This window comes from Pseudoliparis swirei, chromosome 9 (genome assembly GCF_029220125.1).
Source record: "Pseudoliparis swirei isolate HS2019 ecotype Mariana Trench chromosome 9, NWPU_hadal_v1, whole genome shotgun sequence".
Lineage (NCBI taxonomy): Eukaryota > Metazoa > Chordata > Actinopteri > Perciformes > Liparidae > Pseudoliparis > Pseudoliparis swirei.
This window is the reverse complement of record NC_079396.1, coordinates 18,557,362-18,573,607: the sequence shown is the minus strand read 5'-3', so window position 1 is coordinate 18,573,607 and position 16,246 is coordinate 18,557,362. Positions and strand designations below refer to the sequence as shown.

Genomic DNA, 16,246 nt, shown 5'->3' with positions numbered 1-16,246 from the left:
TGGGCGCTGTTGTTTCATCTACACCGAGATGTGATATAACACGTGACACAGAACTCTTACTGCAGACAATGTTTATTTTTCTGTATCCCTGTTCATTTTGATATATTACCATTGATTTAGCTTCTACAGCATGTATACAGTAACATAAGCACTGCATTTCATAGTGGTACATTTAAACAAAAATATTATGAAGACTACACCAGCATAGTCCATTCAACAAAAAAGAAGAAAATAACTGAAATTAACAAAATATTGTTTCATCAAGAGAAATAACAGTGCGATTTCAAGATTGTTGATGATGACTAATGATGATATGAAACTTCATACAATGTAACTGAATTCAAGTTTAGGTATGAAATATAATGTGAATATATGCATGCATAACACACACATACAAAGAGGATATATGTATATATATATATATATATTTATATATATATAAATTCCTTCGATTGAATCAGACATGTTGATCAGATAATGAAACCGATGCAGCAAACAAAGAAAGAAAATAAACAACACAAGTGCTTTATCCAAAAGGTTTCATTTAACACTGTATAAAAGCAATGCTATATTTATGAAGAAAAAACAGCATTTAAGGAGGACAAGACCAGCTAATCCTTATTTCGAAATAAATGGTTTAACTAAAAACAGCACAAGACTCTTGCAGATATAATGCAGCTATTGTAAAAAATGTAATGAGAATGAATAACAGCATCAAAATTGCATGGTTTTCTTTACATGAATGCACTTCACAGGTGGTTTTCTCTGTGAAATAAATCAGCAACTGTTTTTTTTAAGCGTGATCCTTTTTCCATCAGGTATAGGTTTAATTGTGATGTTGAACTGATGCGACCCCAAATGTGACTATATACTTTATGGAAAGTGGCTTTTGCACTTGTATACAATCTTGCTCTTCTCCAGACGCTTATTGACAGACTATCTGAAAGAGTGCCGGAAATGCACACTCCTTCGCTTCAGCTTCTCCGGGTTGTGGGACGCCATGTGGGAAAATTCTCGGAAGATGTCGAGGTATGTGGCATCCCCTGATGAGGAAAAGAGGAAAAATATAAATGCCTCTTCAGCCTTTTGAACAGTCAAAACATCCTTTACACACGAGTTATGAATACAACCAATGAGAGAAAACAGAAAGCAGAGGAGTTAAGACAAAGGCCCATGCATGAAAGGAAGGGCGGAAAAAGGGCCGCGGCTCCATGAAGCTTCCCTCTTTTAACTTTCCGAATTCTGAGCCTTTACTTTTCTCGTGGCCATGGTTACCGCTGAATCCACAGGCATAACAAAAGCAGTTGAAGTCTTTTGTGTCCCATGAGAGCGTCCAGGCTTGGCTAATTAAAAAAAGGGAGAATGAACATTCCTGGCTTTTCCCTGTTTGTGTGAGAAAGGGAAGGAGAAATCTCAGCATAAAAGCCTAATAAGAGATGTATTTTAGTGACACTTTATTTCAAGTTTCCATTTTGAGGTGTATGACACTATATACGCTAATGTAGTTGAAAGTATTTTTTACGTATTTATTAATGTATTTCCGAACAACGATAATGTCTCCTATATGACTCATGTGTAGCAGGCGAAAGTGAACAAGTACCAGTGGTGGCAAAAGTAGAAATGTTAAATGCTCTGACAGTAAAAGTCAAAAGTATTGGCAGCAAAATATACTAAAAGCACCAAGTATTCATTATGAACAATGGCCTATTTCAGAATAATGTATATTATGATTCATAAGTGGGTATGAAAAACACTGATAAAGACTTCAAATGTTCTTATAACTACCAACAACATTATAGTGTTTTAAACCATGTATTGATATCTATATACTGCTTGTAAATAATAATACAAATATGCATTTGAAACCCATGTGTTAATCCCGTTCCATGCAGCTACAAACTCTTTTAATATTCTGGTTAAATAAATGTTATAACATCATGCTTAGAAAATCAGTCAGAATTGGTTAATGCTGTTAGATGTGGTGAAAGACTGTCAAAGCAAAGAAGAAAGAAGCAAAGGGAGAGGTTAGCTTTTAGTCACATCTTTAATTAATTTTTTTCATTTTAGAAGACACTGGAAGGACGTATTAAACACGAGTCAAAACCAAACACAGATAGCAGTTAGTGTTAATATGCACAGGTATATTCAGAGGCACAGTCTTCAAAGAAATTGTACAGTTAACAGTCAGAGACAGAAGAAAAACAAGAAAGTTAAAAATGGCATGTTAGAAGCAAGCAGTTAAAGTGTTAATAGTTTTTAGTTTATACACACAACAGTCAACAGACACATCGTACTGTACAACACAATATTCTTCAATGGCTTGATGCAAATCATTGTTTGGTCATAGATGACATCAGCTGCTTCCTGTTTTTGTCAGCTACCACATTAACTACTGTACACAATAAGAAAAGGCTGGATTTTCAAAGTGCTTTGAATCTATCACTGACAATCAAAAAGGGGGAGTGAGCTGCTCTTGCATAATTTTGAAAAATATATGTTACTGCTAAGTTTTACTGCTACGGGCTCCGACCTGTGTGTGACTCAAGTTAGAACCTGTATGAAAACTAATGGCGGGGAAGGTGGTTTTTTTCTTCTTCTTTTTGCTGGGTGGTCTTACGTCACTTCATAAATCAATTTAAACGGGTGAAATTAATAGTGGCACGTTCAATACATTTCAATGGAATTACATCTCTATGCTTGAGTTAAATATATACCTTGAATACATCTTCAATAAACTGTGATCATATTTTGAGAAATCAATCTAACAAGCTTTCCAAGTGGAAGTTTAGAGTTTTTTGTTTCGTCTTTTTAGTCTAAAACTCTTTTTGCTTTAGTGAAAAGAAAACAGAAATCTCAAGGAGCTATTGAGACAAACATGGTGCGACCATGTTCCTGGCTAGCTCTCTAGTGGTTATCGCTCTAGCTGCAGTAGTTCATCAACAAGTTCCTGTAACTAAGTATGTCATGAACATACACTCTTGATTTTTGTCTCCACTTTCTGGCGTCACTGTGCCTTTACTTCATAATTTCCTCTCAACAAATATTGAATAACTTCAAATCAAATGTATGCTATGGCTGGATAATTAGTAAAGATTGCACATTATGTATCTAAAGCTTACGCCATTTTCACCAACCAGCAGTTTCCTTCACTTTGTTCAACAATATAAGAGTCCTGCATTAAAGGTAAAAGTAATATAATGCATTTATAGCATAAACCAACCTGTTCTACTGATGGCTGAAGCAAAACATATTACGGTGACTGATCACACCCAGCTGAACGCAAAGAAATGTGCGTCAGAAATGTGCTTTGTTGCACCTGTAACCAAACCCGACCGTGATGTCACAGGGTCCTAGAGGACACTCTGCACCACGGCAACAAGGTTAGAAGTTATACTAACGGCAGTCAGCAAGAACTAGATTTTTAGGGGGCGTTATGCTAAAATGTTAAAGAAAAATAAAGAAAACTCTTGCTGGCACTCTGAAAAACTGTCAATGGCCTTTGGTTTGAACTAAACACCAACAGTCCATAGCACCTATCAAAGACAAGCAACATCTTTGGGAAAAATATTGTTCTTTCAGCTAATTTTGCCGAAGATAACGTATAAAGAAACGCAGTAGTTAGTCTCATACCGGCCGGTTTAATGCGATAACCAACAGTTTCCGGATCGCTGCGATTTACTGTTAGCTACCAGGAAAGTCAAACATAAAGTACTCCTCAGACCTGACATCATTTTAGGGCATAAATGGGATCATTAGAAACAGTTTTGGGCAGCAGCCAGGTCGCCATTTTCATTGTCATCAAGCTTTTTGCACTAACCAGCCTATGAAAGACATTGAGAGATGGGTGTTCAGTTTGTCATACCATGCATTTTTTTGTCAGTATATATAACATGGATATCAACATTATTTAACAATACTAAATGTCAAATATTCACATACACTGGGCACAGAAGTAACCAAAAGAAACAGGGCTGAAGAAGACCTGGCAACAGCCACCCATGCACTACAAACAAAGAACAAATATAATATCGGCCTAGCTGTGATGCATTAGAATACCATAAATAAACATTTTAACATACAAATAGTCTATATGCCGTAATACATGTTGGGTTATTTTGATTTATAAAACAAAAAGTCCATCTCTTACTGCAGTTTGTACTGCAGAATTACTCCAAGAGATTATATATCATGAAACTTTAGAGAATTGGCTCTCTTTCTCATAATGAGAATATAATACTGGCGCTATATGCGTGTGTGAGTGCTCGGCAAATTAAATCGAACAAAATATATCCAGCTTAAAAAAATATCATCTCCATTGCTGTTAAACAGAATACAAAAAAATAAAGATTATCTGTACTGAAATAATCATTGCACTATTGCTCTGGAAGTTTCATCATAAATAAAAACAAAAGCATTCAAACTTATTTTGACAAAGAAAATTCAAAAAGAAGGGAAGGTACAGCGAAATAAGAGCAAAAACTAAATCAAGGTTGGTAAGAAAAAGTGCATAATTTGGCTTTTAATCAAACATAAAAGCTTTACTTGATCAATCTCACGATCAATACAGAGAAATTATACTTCTAATGTGATCACTTACTCTCAGTCACAGTTATCACAGCCTCACAGTTTCCCCTTAAGACTCTCACAGTTTTAATATTCTCCATATTTCACCAGAAGTGTACGGACAACAGATCCTCAGGTTATTAAAAAAGCTCAAATTTACTTAAACAGGCAATTGGCTGCACCAGTCTGTACTAAACAATTTGGCATTAATCACCGACTCATCTGTTCTACAAATACTGTGGAGAGTCCCCAAGTGGGACCCGCTGGTTCCGGAAGAAATAATTCCCATTTTAAATGTTTCTCCTTTAGGGTTAGTATGGAGGGCATGACCTCGTTGCACTTGGTTGTGAATGTTGGGAACAAAAGTATTCACCATAGCTGCTGGATTTCTTTTCTTTTTTAAAGTGAGTTTGCAAATTTGTTGTAAAGCTCAGTGATTGGATGTTTCTTTCTGAAATGCACTGTGGGACTCATAGTATACGTCGACGCACAGTATTTTTATTTACACAAGCTCTTGTATCTTCAACCTTTCATGCTGTTTTTTATTCTTCCGTACTAATGATTTAATCATGCTGATGCAAGCCGTAGAAAAAGTAAACTAACATTATCTATGGGAACACTTTAGGGGACTTTTACTTCCGGAACAGTGCCTGAAATAACTCTTTCCAAATTATCAATAGGATAACAACTCAGTCTCATGATGAACTTAAATGTAGAATGGTTGGGACAAATGAGCTGTGGCTGGTCTTTGGTTCAGAGCACCTTGTACCCTCAAAAACCTCAAAATAAAAAGGGCAAAGTTGTTCCTGAATACTTGCTTCACAATAGTGCTGCTGGATAATCTATGAAACGTGTGAGTGGTTAACCTTCACTGGCAGTGATTTCTCAACTCTGCTGACTGACCAGCGCCGGATGAAGCTCATCACCAGCAGGTGAAATCTGACATCATTAAAGTAGGTTAATACCGAGTTATTGTGTGATCCTGAGTGAGCAGCAGACTGTGCTGGGGAGATTAATTATTCAGACCTTTCTGATTTAGAAAATAAGTTATTTCGGTGGTGAGAAAACAAGTGGAGGAAACAAGTTTGAAGCCCCCGACTCGTCTCTACCAGTCAGTCGTGTGTGTACTGGCACCCCCTGCACTGGTCTTCCTGTATTTTTATTGTTTTACTTCTAGCACTCTGCTATATTGAGACAGATAAACTCCTGAATGCATCTCTTGTACTGCTGCTCAGTGGGGCTGCTGATTGGGTAATGACCTGGCTGTCCAAAAGGTCCCTCCGACTCCCGCATCTCCTCATTCATCCTCGCCAGACGCAGCCTTTAGGAAAGAAGGAAATGGTTTTAAAAATTCATCAAAGCTGGAGAATGAATTAAAAACCGTATGGATAGTTTGTACATAAATGAACATACAGTGTGACTATATCTGCATTGGCTTGCTGCACAGCTATACTCAAAGGGTCCTGGCCATCCTCATCCCCGTCGTTCTGTGTCGCTCCCCGTTTTAGGAATAAACACACCTGCCTGAAAACACCAGAGAAACAAGGATCAATCACAGCAAACACGCATCCAATCAGATTGTCATGTTCATACGTCTAGCTCACTGACAAAGAAGAGGCAGTTGTTGTAGGCAATGGGCCACAGGCCAGAACATCTTTATATCCTTATCCTAAATCTCTCGTACTTTTTTTGCACCAAACTGGATGCACAAAACTATTTTAACAGTAAGAAACTGGTCGTAAATCTCTACATTCAACTGAATGAATGCCAGCTGTTCATGAGGATGTGCACGTTTATAAGACTTGTTCATGAGCATAATCAATTCTCCCTAAACCGGCCATATGAGGCTGTCTGTGCCGCTCCGTTGGTGAGCAGGTTTCAGTCACAAAAATGTTCCCAAATAGCAAAAAGAAGAATGAGCTGACAGATTATTCTGATAGAATATGAACAAAAAAGCTACAGCACCAATAACGTAATATTAGGCATAATATGGGAATGATTTGACATTAAGTTAGATGCTATACAAAGCATGGCACGTGGTCAAGTCGACATGACGGTCACATTAGAGATATTAGACAAGATGATATTATATCCTACAGAAGGTGTTGTTACACTTTTCGACGACCTTTCTAAAAACACGGAGGCAACTCAACTGTATTGGTTGCTGTCCTGACAAATGGCTATAAAATCCAAAATAACTCAGTAAACTGATAATCCATGATGTATATTACAGCCCGCAGTATACAGCTACTTTCAGCCTTGTGTCTCACCCCGTGTGTCCCAGATATGTGGCATGATGCAAGGGGCCCCTCCCTCTCGCATCCCTCTGGTTGACGTCAGCAGCGTTCTGCAGCAGGAACTCGCAGGCAATCAACGAACCCTGAAATAAAACAACACAACACCGTCAATGAATTACTGCTATTCATTTTTGGCAGAAAGGGGTACTCAAAAATGGATATCATCAACTTCCCAGCTGCAGTTCACCTACATTTGATTATGGAATAATGAATCTATTTGATTTATTCTAGTTAGGCCAGGCCACAGAGCTTTGCTTTGATTATTTTTGCCTACCGGAATATTATTTTGTCTTTGTAAGTGAGGATCTGTTGCAGATTTAGACCGGCTCTCTCCAACCTCAGTATGAACTAAATAACAAGAGCACTTTACATGCGTGTTTCAAGTCGCTGTAACCGACGCAGAAACAATGATGTTCTCAATCTGCTTGCTGCTCTCTGTCGGTTTTAAAAGATGTTATTAGACGTCAGAGATTAATTAGAAAAATACATAGAAAGGTCAAATAAAAATGTCAGAAAAACACGATCTAGAATAACTTTACAATTTTTTTTTGTAGTGTTACAGTACAGATGTCATTTCACGACAAAAACCTTTAGCTCTTTTGGTCTCTAGTATGGGTCAAGTTCCAAAAAGTATTTCAGTACAAGCGGAGATAAACCTGACGTCATCACTTTGACATCATCAGGAATATTGTCACAGACTTGACAAAGATCCTCCAGACCTCAAACAACCGTTTCCACAGGTTAATACGTTGCCCATCATGTCTTCAAGTCTTTTTATTGTGTTACTAAAACAATAAATGCGATGCACAAACTGGATGCCTCCGACGTGACTCGTGTCCGTCTCCGCTCACTCGGCTGACTCACCCCGCTCACGGCCTGTATGAGGGGCGTCTTTCCTTCGTCTTCGTCGTTGACCAAATTGACATCTGCCCCGTGGGCTAGTGCTCCAGCCATGACAGGCAGGTTGCGGGCTTTCGAGGCCTTGCAGAGCAGCGCTCCGGGATGAAGGTCCCTTCTGTCCTCCGGGTCCGATGTCTCCGGCTCGACTTCCGGCTCAGCTTCACCGCTCGAGTCCTCCGACGCCTCGCACTCTGAGGACAGCGTGTAGAGACGGAGAACTTGAGTCGTGCGACATTAATTTCCCACTGTGCTGTACACAATACTCAAGCGACCGTCTGACTTACCCTCTGTGACGCTATCCACCACTGAACCAAACACCAGGATGTCCGTGCTTCCATCTGTGCTGCCTCCTAACCCGCTGTCACTGCTTAGGCCTGCCGGACCAGGAGAGGCCAGAGCAAGGACACATTAGTTACCGCCGTCTCTTTCTGGCTGGTCAGTATTGTTTAAAAAAGGCACAAGAATCATGCAAAACAGAGACTTGTTTCGAGCATCTTACAGCCTCTAATGAAAGTCTTGGGAGTTGCCTGTGAACAGTGAATACATTGACTTGTTCTTTTGGGAACAGTCAAAATAATGAGTCGCTTACTTCGAGGCCCAGATCCTGTGTCAAAGTAGGAGAATAGAGAGTCCAGCTCATCAGGACAAAACAGGGAGTCTCGTCTGAACTTAGCAGCTGCTGTGAGACAACAACAAAAAAGAAGGTTATTTAGTCTAATATATTGGAGCACAGTTGTTGGACCACGATTTATACATAGCCCTAGTTTGTGCCTCTTATTTGTCAACATTACATTCAAGTCACAGCATTAGACTTCCAATTTATCCTAAAACAATCACTAATAATCTGAAAAACCTATCAGGCTATTTTATAACACTCACACCGTTCTGTCCACAAATCGTCATCGTATAGCTTTAGATTCAGTGTGTTGTTCAATTTTTGGAAATTGGCTTAAAAGAATGCTGAATTAGCAAATAGAAGTCCCTGTTTGTCATGTACTCAGGCATGGACAGACATGTCAGATTGGATCACCTTGATACTGAACAACACTGAATAACATGATGACTGGGGGCTAGCCAAGGGGGAGTTACAATTATTGTCTTTTTCCTTTGATTTCTTTGTAAATGTATGGATGTTTATTCATGATAGACTTCATGGACAATTATGTATTATTATGTATCTATGTGTTCGGATTTGACCAAGATATGACGAAAAGGAGTATTAATACTATTATTATACAAAATGTGTGCTACAAGCATTTAATAAGCCTCCCTGAGCTGTGTGACACCACTGCCTCTGCTCCAATTGCATCCCTAAATCACATTCAACTTACATTTGGAAAGCTTCTGATCAATACCAATAAAGCTCACATTCAACTCTATACATTCCATACAAACTGAGCAAGGAGATACAGCATCTCTGCCTAGAAAAATCAGGCTGTTAGGGCTTTGAGCAGGGCTCAGAGTTTAAAGCCATCGTAAATTAACCACGAGAAAGCTCCATCCCTGACAGATCCAGTAACGTACCTGAGGAGAGGGTGGCCGGGGAGGTGGTTCCAGGCTCTCGTCGGTACCTTCGATGTGTTTTAGGTACCATGGTGGCGCTGTTGTGGCGCCGACACTTCTTTACGCTCCACCGCCGCCCAGACTTCCTCTCTCCATTGACGAGTATCTCCGTTGAGCCCAGCTTCTTCAGGAATTTCTTCTGCACGTACTTGGCCTTGATCCAAGCCTCCTTCTCCTGCCTACGATAGACCACATCACATACGAGAGACTTGTAATGCTCAAAAGTAACCCATTTTATTTGATTGAGCCATATTTATTGAATTCCTACCTTGAATTGGACGGTAATGGTTTCTTTAGACCTTGTTCTTGGTACGAGCCTTCATAGATGTGGTTCATGACATTGTTTCCAAGCTCACACATCAACTACAAAGCAAAGACAAAGAGACATGGGATTAATGGTCTCCACTGAGCCTGGACAGTTTGGGGAAATTGTATTTTAGCCGAGTTATATTTTCTGCTTCCAGTCTGTATGCTAAGTTTAGCTAAACGTCTCCTGGCTGTAGCGTTATAATCAAATACGGGCACTGCTGAAACAAACTGTACCTTTAATAATTCTGGTTCCCATGAGTCCAGTGTGAGTGAGCGAACCTTCGAACAGTGAACTCCGAGGCTCCTGCGACGACAATAAAAATAGGTAATAAAAATAATACATTTGCTGTATTTGGATTCTGCAGTCAAACAATTCAGAGGCGAAAACGATAGTTACTTCATTAATCCGCAAAGGGGACTTTGTTGTTTTGCTCCAGCAGCATTAGATAGATACTTGCACTTTGTTGTAACTATAAGGCAACAGATGGCCGCCACCACAAAGAAAACAGGAGGAGTTTATATTCTTTGTAAATCTTCTTCTCTCCTGATTCCAAACGATCACACATTGTGGCGTTGTATGGTGGCCAGCTGCTTTGAAGAGCTGCAATGTTCCAACGTCATAAGAGGGAAATGAGAGGAGCAGCTCCTAATGTCATGCAAATCACCAAGTTCCACCGATGGAGCTGCCTGGAATCCAGGCAACAGGGGCACACCAGAAAATAGCAAACCACTGATCGTGTTTCTCCTCTTTGTTTCCCTGCATTGTAACACGACGTCTGAACTCACTGAAGGATGAGCACCAAAAAGGGAACATGAATATTCAACAAGCGAGGACACAAACGGGGATGAGGTTTGCGATTACATCAGCAGTGATAATTGCGACTGCAAAATAAGACACACAACTCCGGAAGGGATATTTATTTTCCATCCGGGAGCTTGACGACAAATGAGTTTGACGTAACCGAACATGACTGAATTAAACTATTCAGTGGCTTGTTCACTGTGCGTGTACCTCAACTCTGCAGCTCGTCTTTATCTCCTCACACCCCCCCCCCCCTCCACCTCAGTGAAAACTCTCAATCAAAGCCTGATCCCTTCAGCAGTGTGTGTGTGTGTGTGTGTGTGTGTGTGTGCGTTAGTGCGTGTTGTAGAACGTGCTTGGAGACAGCACAATAAAAGGCCAAAGCAACAGACAGCTGGCACCACTTCCTGTCGCCAGTGCCAGTAGCCGCACAGAAACATTGGCAGTGGTGGAAGATGTATTCAAGTTCCCGTACATGAGGGTCTTTGCTTATTTATGTTTTTGTACTTACCTTTAATGTTTGAGTACACATTCACTGTATGGATGATTGACACGAAAAGATGTTTTAAAACGACAGAGTTCCAATATACAATTTGCATTTCTTTTTAAAAAAGGGACATACATGAAATTTGACCTCTGCATTTAACCCATCCTAGCTGTAAAGGAAATGATTTTTTATTTCATTAAATTGCAACTGTAGTTTATTTCCCCTGCTTCTGATAGAAAATCAACTTCTTAAGAGAAGACAGAACATTTGGTCGCTAATGCAGAAAATTGACAAAACCAGCTCACTTTGATTAAAAGAGGCCGATATTTTAACGTTACAGTCGCATACTTAAAAGACTCAAATCACATGTGCCGTTGAGTTAACGCTAGGCTCATTTGGCAAAGTCCAGATTGCTCTTAAGATTTTTTTTACAGAAATTTGAAAGATAGAAATGCTTTTTCGAGCCTCTACCTGTGGATGCCAGAGCACTCGATACACAGCAGGATGCCCAGGTTGATCGAGGCCCAGCGAGGGTCGGCCTGGCCACAGTCGCAGCAGTGCTCGTTCCCCGGCTGACTCTGGATCCGCTGCAGGATGGTCTCCCCTCGCACGCTGCGCTCCCGCGGCTCGCTGGCCGAATCGATACTGCTGGTGGATGGAGAGGCTGTTCTGTCCAGGTGCTAAAAATTAACACGTCATAAAAAATGCATTAGGATCACAAAAATGTGTTTAAATAACAGTACGGAATTTCACACTATTAAAATAATCTATTACAAATAAAACTCTTGCATAACCATACAACCAATTTTACACGTTTCCTGTTTGGATTAAACAAACAAGGTATTACGTGTCAATTAGTCAGCTTACAACGTGTTGATAGGCAGATCATGTGTTTACAGTTGGACAGAGCCAGGTCTCCAGTCTTTATTCTAAGCTAAACTAACTGACGTTATGCATTTTATTATATTTTAATGTTTTGTACTATCTGGACCTTGAGTCATGAAATTGTTATAGATCTTCTCGTCGAACTCTCTGCAGGAAAGCCGATTACATTCTTTCCCTCAATGTCCAACTGTTGCTTTGGGGTTACAGTAAATCTTGGTGGAGCTAATAAAAAAAAAAATAATAACAGTTATTTTGAGTTATAAAAATGCATTTGTTATATCTATATAAGTTTGTTGTAAAGGTTGCAAAATAACTATTAAGTAAATCAAGCCTAACATAGAAATACTCTAATAAAGTACAAATACCTCGAGTTATACTTGAGTACAGTACTTGTGCTCAACTTTTCACCACTGCAATAACGCAATACGATGTCATAAACAAGCTTTAGAACACATTTGTACATGCTTTATGACCCACACCTGTGCCCTACCTCTAGATAGTATGTGTCTGGGCTTTCTCTGTAGGCCGACGCAATGCTAGCTTGAACTGCATGAATCCACGACTGTCTTAGCTTCTCAGACTCAGCCTGAAGCATACAGCTCCTGGAAAACAGACAAATCAAAGTAATGTTATAAATCATAATGTACCATCTGTAGAGATCTGCATAATCTAGTGTGAAATGCTAAACAAGCAATGTAGGTCAAGAGGAAAGAATCCTTCTGCATGTTCATACATTTACATATATTCAGATATACTGTTCATCTTTTTACAACTATAAAAAAAACACCACACCAATAATACATGAACTAAATAGAACTGTGCTTACACAGCATGACCAAAATAAGGCTGCGAGGATTTAACAAAGTACAAATAAAGAATTAAAAGAAGATAAGTGTCTACAAAGATGCTCACAGCTCTTTGAGGCTTTACTTTTACTATGGTTTAATATATGCCATGTTCACCATCTCAGTTTGGAAGCCAGATTGTAATGTCTTTTACATTCAAAGCTTCAGATTGCTGCTCTGTAATTATTGGAAATGATCACACAATTCGGAAACAGTCCCATGCAGCCAGTACTGGAATATGTGTGTATCTTAATTTGCAGCAGGGCAGAAATAAACAGAATAAACAAAAAATAAAAGATGCTCAGATGTTGAATTTGAATGTCAATGTTATGACCGACGCGTCATACAGCGGAGTTAGCATGCTTCAATTAGCTAATCAGAAGTAAATACAAGGTATTTGAAGAAACCAAAATAATAATAATAATTATTATTGATATAATAATAATAATAATAATAATAATAATAATAATAATAGACCATTTAAAACTTGGATGTGATGAAGATCCGAGATGAAAAGTGAAGGGATCAATGCAGATATTAGAAAGTCACCCTCTGAGGAACATGCATTTCTGAACCAAATGTCATGTTAATCCATTTAATACTGAAGTCTTACTTGGAGGGGGACAAGACCTCGAAGCAGAACCTCCTCTCGATGTCCTCACACGGTTTAACAGAGCACAGACGGAGGTCTTCCACCACCACCGTCAGGGAATCCTGCAAAAACACAACAACATCTTATCTTTTCTTTGCTTTAAAAAAATTAAAATTAAACACGACAAACATAAAACTTTCGCTCCATCTCGATAAGACTTTCTTTCCTGGCAATTGAAAGCCTCAGAGCACATGGCCATAAGTTATTTACACACAATATCAACGCGCAACACTGTATGCTCCACATCAAGTACTCGGATTTCAGCAGAAATGTCTTGACTCACAAACACATTGGGTGAGTGCTGAAGAAATTCAGAGAAGATCACCGTAACGTAAAAAAACATTCAAGCCATCCCTCCATTAAAGTTGCACTTAACCTCTTCGAGCCCCCTTTACCCCGGGGGAAGCTGACAGCTTCAAAAGATATGGACTTGCCTTGAGCTTCTTCTGATACACCAGCTGACTGTTTTGTATGGAAAACCACCGTCTGGAAAGGGGGAGGGGGGATAAATAAGTTATCAAAGATGGATATCCTTCCAACATTTAATGGAGCAAAGCTGAATCACAAGCATCGAGTGCAATGGGTTTAGCTTTTGGCATCACAACATCGTGACCATGTCAGAATGTATTCCATCGCTTCACATCACAGCATCACTCACGGGAGGAACAGAAACAGGCTGCCAGTAAATGAGAAACTGAGGAAAATGCTGATACTAAACATTCTTATACATATTATATTACATTTAATGATGTTATTCATACCAACAGAACAATAATATTACAAATATTGCAGAAATACTGTAAAATGTACATTTCTCGATAATGATATTCTCATACATTTATATTCTCCCTGCTTGTCAACAGGAAGTAGAAAGTTGCCATGGCGTCGGTGAGTCAGCTGTGGGCTACTACTTGAGCCAAATATATTTGTTCTATTTTTCGTTACATTGTAGCAAATTGTCCCTTTAAAAAAATGCCAAAGTAGCAGTTATTGTTTGCATCACGCTCATGGATTTACAGTTAACGTTTACTTTGATACAGAAGAAAACTTCAAAACGTGATAATTCCACGACAAGTACTGGACTCATAAGAAGCACCTTTGTTGATATTTCGAAGCGCAGTCTAAAAATATGAAGTTATGATTAAAAAACAAATGCCTTTCTTTTAACGCAGGTCATCTACCAAATGTATTTAATTTAATAAAGTATTACAAATGTTTTAATTTTTGTTGTGAGTCATTTACACTATGCAACGTAAAACTACTGTGATACTCCATCTTGTGCATACTACATTGTTTACATTGCAGTATACTGTTTTATTTGTACCTGTTCCAGGTCTTGAAGGCATTGCTGGCCCTCTTGAACAAGTAGCCCTCCATCACCACACCGTTAGGAGAATCCACATCGAACTCCACCTTGGAGTCGTCATTTGAAAAGTCCTGAAAGAGAAGAGAAAGAGAGACGCAAGACCCCTAAATGAAACCCGACTATCATAGAAAAGGATGACACGCCAGCTTATTGTTCGCAGGGCGCTATTCAAAGTAATTCAATTGTCAAACAGGAAACAAATGCTTTTTCGGTGCTGATGCGGTTGCATGCTTGCTGTTCCTGGAATACCAGTAGCAGTAAATGCGACTGTGCTGTACATATAGCTCATCACCAACCAAATCATGCACAGTGCGATCATGTAGAAATGTCACGTGTTGGGCCATGTATGCAGAGGAGTTGCATGTCACTTTCCCGTGTGGCACACTGTGGCATTTCGTAACTCAACAGATGCTAGTGTGACGCAAATTATTACATAAACAGAGTATGATTCATGGGAAATTAGCCTCCAACCTTTTCTTGGCTTACAACATGTCATGTAGCTCTTTAATGCAAGCTAACAGAAAGTGGTACACATGTATTAGAGAAGAGGGGTTCCTAAATTGAAGGTTTTTGGGAAGCACAAAAAGCAGCAGAGTTTAATGTATACAGGTGAAAAATAGCCTCTTGGCTAACTCTGGCACATTTACTGCAATGTTTTTATCAATGTGCACTGTCCCTTATTAAATAAACCATTTAAATAAATATGAAGGGAAGTATGATACAGTATTACCTGAGACGACTAATTAGCTACATTTTAGAGGTAATGTAATATAAAGTCGGGACAGAACATTAAGTTATCTAAAGTGTTATTGAAACATCACATGCATGCAGCCCTGAGAAAAGACCCCGTGTTCTCTGGAGAGTCAATTTAGGCTGCACACTTAAAATGCAGAGATATATCAGACAGAATAAAAGTACCCTGGAATATATGAAAGTGTCTACTGGAGTGACCCAAATAAAAACTGAATTTAATGTACTCTGCTGTTACATAACAGGGTGTGTGCACGCGCAGCAGTTTAATGTTTGAATGACAGAACGACTCGCTGATTTCTTCTTGTTTAAATTCCAGCACACATGAGAGATAATGTTTTCGTTGTGTTCCTTAATCAGTTACACTTTTGTAAAAAAAAATTTAAAAAGGGGGCCCAAATCCTAAAACACCACTTCAATAATGCATAAAACATTCTTAAAATGAGTCAAACAACAAGTCAGAAACCACTGAATACAAATGGAAGGAGATACAAAGATAAAGATGTTGTTAAACTATATGATTGGATGGAAAATGCAGAATAGATTTTTTTCTTAAAAAATGGCTTAAAAAAGTGGCAAAAATAAATATCAAAATCAAGCTGTGAATATTTTAATAATATCCATATATTAATAATGAAAAAGAACAATACATCTATTTATTTTACGGCAACATGGAGTAAATAGTCTAATACTGCACAATATTCTAAAACTGTCCGCATGACTACATTTTCCTCTGCACCCATCCACCATAGTGAATTAGATAACACGTATTTAAAATGTACACATGAGTCATTGAGCATTACATTTGGGACCTTTAGACCGTTTCA

General features: G+C 38.9%; 1 protein-coding gene across 4 annotated transcripts in view; it reads right to left on the bottom strand.

Annotated features, from left to right (window-relative positions):
• Positions 1–54: 54 nt before the first annotated feature.
• The window catches only part of acap3a (ArfGAP with coiled-coil, ankyrin repeat and PH domains 3a), a 58,173-nt gene continuing 41,981 nt past the window's right edge, over positions 55–16,246 (bottom strand). For 2 of the 4 annotated variants that reach the window (XM_056424017.1, XM_056424019.1), the window contains 15 exons: positions 14,628–14,740; positions 13,738–13,789; positions 13,265–13,365; positions 12,297–12,408; positions 11,393–11,601; positions 9,867–9,936; positions 9,592–9,686; positions 9,285–9,502; positions 8,350–8,439; positions 8,045–8,143; positions 7,725–7,951; positions 6,834–6,943; positions 5,977–6,087; positions 5,823–5,884; positions 55–1,043 (listed from right to left, as the gene is read on the bottom strand). In XM_056424017.1, coding sequence (XP_056279992.1) covers positions 937–1,043; positions 5,823–5,884; positions 5,977–6,087; positions 6,834–6,943; positions 7,725–7,951; positions 8,045–8,143; positions 8,350–8,439; positions 9,285–9,502; positions 9,592–9,686; positions 9,867–9,936; positions 11,393–11,601; positions 12,297–12,408; positions 13,265–13,365; positions 13,738–13,789; positions 14,628–14,740 — 1,776 coding nt within the window. In that variant the 3' untranslated portion in view covers positions 55–936. The remainder of the gene's footprint in view (positions 1,044–5,822; positions 5,885–5,976; positions 6,088–6,833; positions 6,944–7,724; positions 7,952–8,044; positions 8,144–8,349; positions 8,440–9,284; positions 9,503–9,591; positions 9,687–9,866; positions 9,937–11,392; positions 11,602–12,296; positions 12,409–13,264; positions 13,366–13,737; positions 13,790–14,627; positions 14,741–16,246) is intronic. The other 2 variants (XM_056424018.1, XM_056424020.1) reach the window with 2 other exon arrangements.